This window comes from Lipophrys pholis (genome assembly GCF_963383615.2).
Source record: "Lipophrys pholis genome assembly, chromosome: 10".
NCBI lineage: Eukaryota > Metazoa > Chordata > Actinopteri > Blenniiformes > Blenniidae > Lipophrys > Lipophrys pholis.
Genome location: NC_137640.1, coordinates 1,064,455 through 1,074,083, shown reverse-complemented (window position 1 = coordinate 1,074,083; position 9,629 = coordinate 1,064,455). Strand labels below are relative to the sequence as shown.

The 9,629-nt window shown below is 41.3% G+C and overlaps 1 protein-coding gene across 1 annotated transcript; it reads left to right on the top strand.

Annotated features, from left to right (window-relative positions):
• Nucleotides 1-1,045: 1,045 nt before the first annotated feature.
• Nucleotides 1,046-7,678, top strand: fam174c (family with sequence similarity 174 member C). The gene is made up of 3 exons (XM_080472790.1): nt 1,046-1,508; nt 3,515-3,637; nt 5,077-7,678. Exons 1-3 carry the CDS (start codon nt 1,219-1,221, stop codon nt 5,078-5,080), a joined length of 417 nt encoding a protein of 138 aa, XP_080328916.1. The 5' UTR covers nt 1,046-1,218; the 3' UTR covers nt 5,081-7,678.
• The last annotated feature ends 1,951 nt before the right edge of the window (nt 7,679-9,629 follow it).

The following is a 9,629-nucleotide window of genomic DNA, read 5'->3' as shown; positions in this document are numbered from 1 at the left end:
TTAGAAATATCCACGCTTCCTCGAAAGGAAATTCTGTAAGGAATCACTATGATTAATTATAATATTGAACATTACTCTGAAAATATCCCCCATGAAAATAAATGTTTAAGAAAACTATTTTTTAAAATGTATCACTCTTCTCAATATAGTCTTTATATCAGTGAAAAACCAGATGAGATTTTGCTCACCACTGCAGTGATGCAGATTTAATCCGGTATTAGTTAATTAGTGCAGTTTACTTGTGTAATTGTACCTTTGGAGTTGAAAATGTGCCAAATGACTAACATTTAAATTAGTCACCGTTTAATCCTGAATATTTAAATATTTAATATTAGTCATTTTGCTGCTGGTACTCCGATTTCCTCCCACAGTCCAAAAACATGTGAGTTTAATAGTTGACCACCAGGTGAAGATGTTTGTGTGTGGATGTTTGTCTCTTGTTTGTCCTGATAGACTGGAAAATGTCCAGGTGCTCTCAGTCCTCGTCCACTTAGCTGGGATCGGCTCCAGTGTGAAGAATTTCCTTCAGGGATAAATTAAGTATTTCTATTTACAATTGAATTCATTTTCTAATTAGGAGCACAAGGATTTTTTAGCCAGATTTCACTGCGATCTTTAGCTTGTACTAAAGTGAACATGGAGTTCTGCAGAGCTCTGTGTTAGGACCACAGCTTTCAACTAATTGATGGTTCTAGTAAGATAAATTCTTTAAAATATCTTAGTCCCACTAATGTGATGGATAAAAGATCATATCTATGAAACCTGAAAATCAGTGGTCAAACCAGAAGCTTGTCTTGAGGGAAAGATATGCTGGATGTATGGATGTATGGATGTAAGGATGTAAGGATGAATGGATGGATGTAAGGATGTAAGGATGTAAGGATGAATGGATGAATGGATGAATGGATGAATGGATGGATGTAAGGATGTAAGGATGAATGGATGGATGGGTTAAAATTGTGAAGTGAACCCGCTTCCCGGGCTCGCAGGTGAGCGGGGCGCTCTGATTGGTTGCCTGGCGCTACCTGGGGTCCACGTCACACGCAGGGGGAACACCAGCGTGTCCTCCCCCTAACGTCACAATAGGTGTACATAAACTTCCGTGTTGGGGTTTTCTACTTTCGGACCGTAGGCGACGTGTATCTGAGGGAAATCCGGTTCCGTTTAATAAACAACAGCCCTGCGTTCCCCTCCGTGCGGACTGTTCCCGGGTGTAAGATGACTTTTCGCGGACTTCTCTCGGCGGGCTTCGTGTGGTTTTGCTGGCTCTCTCTGTCCGTGTCCGCGACGGAGAACCGCGGCACCACCGCTGCGCTCCGATCCGCCGCCACCGCGGCCAACAGCTCCTCGTCCGGCGTGACGACCAACTCAACGCAGGGCGGCGGGAAGCTGACGGAGGGTCGGTTTAACGGCATGAACGTGGACAGCTCCATGATCCAGAGGGCCCTGTACGTCCTCATCGGCTTCACCATGATCGGAGTGCTCTACTTCCTCGTCCGGGCTGTGCGGTGAGAACAGCCGCCGTTTACCGTACCAGCCACATTGCACCGTGAATCAATTGAAGCCGAACCACAGTTTGGCTCCTATAACTCCTGGGAAGCAACTTATCTCACACTGAGCACAAAGTCAACATTGGCTGAGACGCGTAGAAACATGAAAACAGTGGATTAGTGAACGGAGTCTGGTCTGACAGGTTTCGACAGTCCGCTCATCAACACCGGGGCTCCGCGGTTAGAGCAGCCGCCGGTGCCACTCTTGTATAATGTAAATGTAAAAAATAATCAGAAACACCGCGAATCAATTGAAGCCGAGTTGAAGTTTGGCACGTATAACATCAGGAAAACAACTAATCTCATACTGTACATGATGGCTACATCAGCAGAGAAGCATGTAAACATTAACACAGTGGATTAGTGAATGGAGTCTGGTCTGACAGGTTCTCACATGCAGATGATAAACATGAAATAATAAGAATTCAGCGACATCAAATATGAGATTAAGCTGTAAGATTAAATTGAGTAATAAGTCCAACAAATTAAACCCTCAGTGTTTATAAGATTTACACCCCTTGGGAATTTTCTTCTTGAGGAAAAACGTTTTTTAGGTAAGGAAAACACATTTAAAACATATTTTAAATGAAATGTTAATATTTCAAAAGAAAATACCTCAATTTGTTTTCATTTAGGTATGTAAACTGTTGAGAAACATCAAAACAGCTGTTTTTTGGTAAAAGTTTGGTTTTACTATGTCCATATGGAGGAATGCCACACACAAACAAAACTGTGAATTCATGTTATTATAGCTCATAATATATATGAATTAATCCAAACTAATGGGAGATTTGTTATTCATAAATGGAGTCACGTATGTTTTGGACAATAAAAGATTTGTTTACATTGCGTGGCCACAAATAGTGTACTTTTTTACAACATGTGTAGTTTTAAACTTTACATTTCTCTTCATGAGAGCAGACTATTAAAGATTTGTATTAATATGAGTGTAGATTCTTTTAGAGATCTGTTAATGTGACGGGACATTATTTTACTTGCCTTGTGAATCCTGTAATTTTACACCAGCATCAGTCATTAAGTAGCTCATCAGGGTGTTTTCTTTTAAAGATCACCACTGAAGCTTTATACTGACTTCAGATACAGTATTTAAGGGTGGAATATAGATTCAGTATGTAGGAAAAATTAAGTGTGTTTGCGTGCAAATTCTAAATACAAAAAAGCTTTAAATATTAAATTAATAATGGACGAGATACAGAATTTATATCTGATATATATTAATCATACTAATATTACTACAATTAATTAATGCTAATTTATTATTTGTAATACTACATGCACTAATATTACTAATAGAATTATTACTTTCAATCTGTATCTGTTGCATTTTTTGTATTTCTCCATGATTGATTTTGGAAATGTATAGCTTTAGTTATTGGAATTCTTCTTTTCATTATTCTCCTGGTTATTATTGATGGTGGGGGTGATGATGATGATGATGATGATGATAATAATAATTACTATTAATGAAATTTTAAAAACTGAACCTGACCACAAGCAATATCAATAAAACATGTATTGGAATGAATAAAATTTAAAAGAAAAATACTTAAATGTGTTTTAATGAGGTTGGTTAACTGTAATAGAAGAAGAGTATAAATACATTTTTCTGTATTATTAGAAAAACAAAACTTAATCAATATATTTAAAGGTGAAGATAAAGTGAAGTGAGCCCTCGAGCCCGGCACGTGTGCAACATAAAGTGTGTTTGAAGACTCGTGTCACACCAGGTTTTTTTTAATGCCTACAGCTGTGAGTCATGTGTTAGACTGTTTTCACTCCAGCCTGCGTCACTCCTGTGTTTTACACTCCTCACTCCTATTTTATACTTTGTCAACAGCCGCTCTGCTCCCGTAGACTCGGATCCCAGAGTTCCTGTAGACGTCTGTCGACAAAGTTCCTGTTCATGTTTGTCATGTCAACATTTTTCCTTTTTTCTGTGTCAGGCTGAAGAAACCCGCCCACAGGAAGAAGTACGGCCTGCTGGCCAACTACGACGACTCGGTGGAGATGGACGCCATGGAGAGCGACGAGGACGACACGCTGTACGAAGCTCGCAGCCTGCGCAGGTCCGACACCAGTCCCAACCACTTGTCTGTGGCCATTGTCCTACACCGTCTATAAAGGGTGTCCACTGTCTGTGGCCATTGTCCTACACCGTCTATTAAGGGTGTCCACTGTATAACAGTGATGCCGGTAACGTGTTACTTAGTAACGTTAATTAGTAACGCGTTACTCTAATATGACCAGTAACGAGTAATCTAACGTGTTATTATTTCTAAACCAGTAATCAGATTAAAGTTACTTCTCCAAGTCACTGTAGAGTTACTATTGTAGAGTTACAGCGTCCAGCAGGACCAGTTTCTTGTCTGTAAAGCCACTTTATTATTAAACAGAACCGGGCTGCTCCCCCACACGGACACACCCACCCCCCCCCCCCCACACACACACACTGTGCTCTGCACGCTCACCTGCCCCGCCCCCTTCTCCACTCTCAGCCAATCACAGGCCAGCTCGGTCTAACAGTGCGCTCAGGTGACAAAAGAATCGGAACAAACAAATTTAATCAATAAACCTTGTCATTGCAACAAGAACACAACTACAGAGACGTTACACTATTTTTGTAGTTTTCCTGAGTAAAAACATATATTGGGAGCAAGCCTCTCCCTTTTTCAATCAATCAATCAATGAAAGACTTAATTTGTCCCCGGGGTGCAATTAAATGGTCGCTAAGAGCAGTGCAAATAAATGAATAGATAATAGTGCAACAACAGACAACTACATCTCGGGTAAATAAATACTAGTAACAGTAAAAATCTGATCACAAAAGCGTGAGTCAGATATAAATACAACAAAGAATGAAGGTTAAACTGTAAACGTGGTGCAGGAGGCGGAGAGCAGAAGAGTTTTTTAATCTTCATGTTGGGACGATGGGGGGTGTTGTCGGCAGCTGCTTAAAGTAGCTAAAAAAGTAACTTGGTAGTCTAACTTAGTTACTTTAAAAAACAAGTAATCAGTAAAGTAACTAATTTACTAGTTACTCCTTTAAAAAGTAATCAGTAAACAAATTACTTTTTCAAGGTAACTGTGGCAACACTGCTGTCTAATGACCTTTGTGTGTCCACTGTGTCCACTGTGTCCTGTGCAGTGGTGTGAGCTATGCCCAGGAGTTAATGTCTCGTCTGTGAACAATGATCTCCGTCCATGGAGGACAGGTATTGGTCTGAGGACCAGTGACCAGTGGGACCAGAGACCTGTCATCAGGATGGGGGACTTGGGACTTGAGCCAACTCACCAGGGGCAAAGGAGAAAACTGGTGACTCGTGTCCAGTTCCATGAGAACTTCCAGGTGTCGAGACTCGAGTCACTGGATTGGATGTGCTTCACGTCAATGATTCACGTTCTAGTTAATCTGTCTTCAGACGATTCTGTGAATCAAAGACCGAGTCGACTCTTTGACTTCTTGATCTGTGACTGCTTCTCTCTTCTTTTTTTTGTCTCTGTGCAGATGAGTCAAGTCTTTCTCCCTCTGGTGGATTGAAGCTGGTCCCAGGATGGGAGAGAGCAAGCACACGGACCATTGACTGTAAACAAACAAACAAACAAACAAACAAACAGAGTGTCTTTGCCAAAGTGTGGAGCTGCTGGACGAGGAGCAGCGGGACTTGGGAGGTGTTTTTGTACGTGTGCTGTCGGAGTCGCTGTGCCATGACTTGTCTCGAAGGCCAAATGTCTGTCCTCTGTCCATTCTTGTGTTCCTTCCTCTCCTCGCTGAGAGTTTCTTTCGTTTGTTTCCACTCCGAGTCGCCCTGCGAGCTGCAGTCAGCGGGATTTAATCTCCCGACGGACTCGGACCAGCAACTGGGAAGAACTGGCCATATTCAATTCACTCCCGGCTGGAAGGTGAAAAGGAAGCAAGCGGTTCATTTTCCTCTCCTCGCTGCAGCGCGAGGACGAAACCAAAAATTATACTTTGATTAAAAAAAAGAAAGAAAGAAAACGTACCAAACTGACTGTTCTGCTTCATTCAGTTTCAAAACTTAAGTGTTTTACTTCTTTTCTGGCAAGTAGGTTTCTTACACATACCTTGAGACCTCAAGAGTTTTCCTCCGTCTTCATCAGAATCCTCATCGTTTTTCCATAACCTCCTCACGATTGTTTCATTAAGTTCATTATGCTTTTAGTTTGTTCTTAAGTATCTTGCTTACGTCTTTTCAGGGAAGTCGTTTTTTACAAAATACCAGTGACCTGTTTCAAAGGTGTGCGTCCGTCTTCATCAGAAACCTCAAAGAACTTAGGCCCTGTCCACACGACAACGCCGTTTCATGTAACTGCATTGTTTGTCTCACACGGCAGTTTAGAGCCTGGAAATGGGTTTTTGGAAAAATGGTTTCTGAGAGGAGAAAATTTAAAGGCTCATATTACACTAAATCTACTTTCTACTGGTTTTTCAGCAGTACTACTCGTCCCCATACCTGGACTGATGTCCCAGAAGTGAAGACAGTCTGTCCTCTCTGTCCCTGGCTTGTTTCAGGTTTTAAAAAGTGTGTTGCTCCAAGCAGCCAATCAGAAATCAAACCCTATATAGTGTCATCGGGGTTTAGCCAATCCCAATCAAGGTGGACCCTCCCTTTGAGTCCTCCCACAATTAGGCAGCTCTGCCCTGGCACATGGCACCACGAGAGGAAGTACTTCCTCCTCTTCCCAAGATGGGCATGTGTAGGCGGAGCCAGTCCAGCTCACACAGACACAGCAGATTCTAAATGTAGCTCCTATGATCCAATATTCAAATGAGGAAAATCAAGGAGGAGCTAGAAACTTAGAATACTGAAGGTTTCTGGACCGACCAGACCAGGAGGAGGAGGAGAACAGGAGGAGGAGGAGGAGGAGGAGGAGGAGAACAGGAGGAGGAGGTGAACATCTGGAGGATATGACTCCTTTAAAATGCCACCTCGGTACACTGGCTGAAAACAGTGATGTCATCGCCCCGCCTCTCCACCTATAACCCCGCCTCCCTCTCCGCGACAGCATGGTGGACTACCTGCTCCGGGTGGAGCTACAGAAGCTACTGGTGCTCGTCTCTTTAACAAAGCCAGATGTCAGATTTCTCGAGTACATGGATTTTTAATTCATGTCTTCTCCGGTTTTGGCGTATTTCTGTCAGAGTTACAGCGCCCCCTTCAGGCTCGGCCTGTGAACTACCACTTGAGTCATTTTTATGGTGTCGAAAAGGATCGTTTTGGCTCGTGTGGACGGGACCACAGTTGATCTTTGAGAAAGTTACGGATAAACATTGATGCTTCTGATGAAGACTGAAGGAAACTGTTGAAACGTGCCGAAGGTATATTTGAAAAACTTACTTGTCTGAAAAGACAAAAGCAACAATTATACTTTCAGGCAAGTATGTTTTTACAACATACCATGAACGTGTCTCGACGAAGTGCTTTCTTCATCACAGTCGTCCTCGGAATTGTTCAATTAAGTTCATTGTGGCTTTATTTTGTTTGCCTGAAAAGACAAAAACTGAAAGAAAAAACTAAAGACAATCAAGGTTGATTGAACTACGATAGAATCTATTTTCCTCTCAGGTACTGGACGGAACATTTCAGTCATTTCCACTCACAGAAGTGACTTTTTATTGATGAACCGCAGGAGCTCCAAGCTCTGGTCGTTTCCTGTTTAATCTGCAGGACAGATTAAATCAAAGTTACACAATATCAGGAAAACGTCCTGTAATGTCCACTGATAGAAAGATTCAAGACAACACCTGAGTAGATGACGGTGGCGTCAATAATAAATATCAGTGCTTTAAATACGTGTGTGTGTGTGTGTGTGTGTGTGTGTGTGTGTGTGTGTGTGTGTGTGTGTGTGTGTGTGTGTGTGTGTGGGGTGTGTAATAGATACATTATAGATATAAAACTAAATATAAAAGGCATTTTCCAAGATAAAAACCTGAAATAAATGATAGATTATTTATCTGGATTAAATAGCTACAGTATTTTACCAGGTTCAAAGAACAACTGTCTTCAAAAATTATGAACAATGTTTTCAGATGTGTACATGTATGTGAATATGTTTTATTACCTTCGCCAATGAAAACTGGGTGGTTTATGTTTTCCTCTGTGTGTTTATTTATTTTCTAGCGTGAATTTGATCAACTCACCCGAATTGCATGAAATTCAGTGATGATTTGAAATCATCAAAGGACGGATCTATTAGTTTGTGTGCTCAGGGTAATACTTACGGAGTAAGTACTTGTTAGAAAACCACGAGTGACGTTTTCACAATGTCAGTGTGAGGAAGGCTGACTGCAGGCGGCAAACACCGACAGCTCCTTTATCACCTAATTAAACTGATCTGGGAAGATAAAGTCGGTCCACTGTTTGGGATTGTTGATCAGGTGTCTGAGGAGAGATTGTAGGACATTTTTTGGGGCTTTTCCACCAAACAGAACCAGGTACTAGTTCAGGCACTATTGCCAGTTCCAGCAGCTCCAAAGAAGCAGTTGTGTTTCCACCATCAGGGAGCCAGTAGAGCCACGTCACTGCGTCACTCCAGAACGAGGTACGTCACTGATTTCACCAACATAGCGCCGTCAGGAACCAGGAGATGGACTGTAACAGTGGTCTGGTCCAAGTCGCTCCATCTAGTCCGGCCTGAACCTCGGATGCAGACCAAAGAACCAAAAAACATTGAGTCTCCTCGTCGCTCTTGGTGTTTTTTCACGTCCGTCTTGTTTCAGTCCGGAGCGGCCATCGAGAAAAATAAGAAGAAGAAGAATATTCATCCTCCCTCAACAGCCTCAATGCAGATAAAAATGCAGATTTAAAAGAAGTTGTGAAAGACAATGAAAAGATGCAGTAGCTGTGGCAATTACACTTTGTTGAAGGTCAAAACTTCCTCTTCTTGTGTGAAACAGCTGATCTGGATGTCGTCATCAAGCTTGTAAAAAAGCCCAATAACGAGCCTCTTCCTGCATTCAGGTGTGTTGCAACAGGCAGAGACTTAAAGGTGCAGGACACTGGAACCTCCAGGCCCGGACCCGAACCCCCCCGCCATACACCATTATATAGTTAGAGTGACAACACCACCTGGTGGACAGACAGGAAATTACTGCATAACGAGCCTGCGAGCTGAAACTGCTCCTGATAATCTGAACAAATCAAACAAACTAAATATCTTCTCAATCAAAAGTCTCAGTCAAACACACTTTGTGCTAGTTTGCATTAACTGAAGCAAATTTGAATAACGGTGTTTGATTTATTCATATCAAATCAATATGACAGAAAACAAACATTGTAATAAATACAACCCTTTACATTACACCATGTAATATAATTACATGGGAAAGTTACATGTATTGGGTTAGTTATTTTGAGTGGATTGAATGCCATTTTTGCTTCACCCTTTATTATTTTGACACTTTTATTGAAAACATAAACACTCTAAAACTATAAATTAGACATGTTTGATGAGGCCGCGTTTACATGTGATTTGTTTGTATTTCTTATGACTCTTGGCAGAAGCAGAAATATGAAAAAATAAATATGATATTGACATAAAATGTAACCGCATTTTATGGAAAATAAATAAAAACAATGTTCTCGAGCTAAGATCTAGTGGTAAATTGGCCAAACTTTGAATGTCTTTTTGAATGTCTCTCGGTATTGTGTTAAATGATTCCTGTATCGATGAGTTAAGTGAAAATATCTGAGCTTCTGAAACATGAATTTATATCCCAAGAAGTGCCTGGAAATTTTAAACAGTTTTAACTTGTTTCATTCGTTCAATTCAGGGCTTTTCTGTGTTTCATGAGAAACAGCTCTTTCTTCACTTTTCAAGCTGAGGTCGTGGTTTCTCTCTCCTCTGGGAAGATGATAGTGGAAATATTTCTCCAGCTCAGTCTCAAAGCGTCCAGAACATCCATAGAGAATGTTCATGCAGACCCAAGTCTGTCCAGCAGAGGGCGCTGCACTCATATTAATGGCGCAATCTCTGCAGTAATAGCCTAGATAAAGAAACTCGATAATGAAATAACAAAATACATGATATTATGTTGTT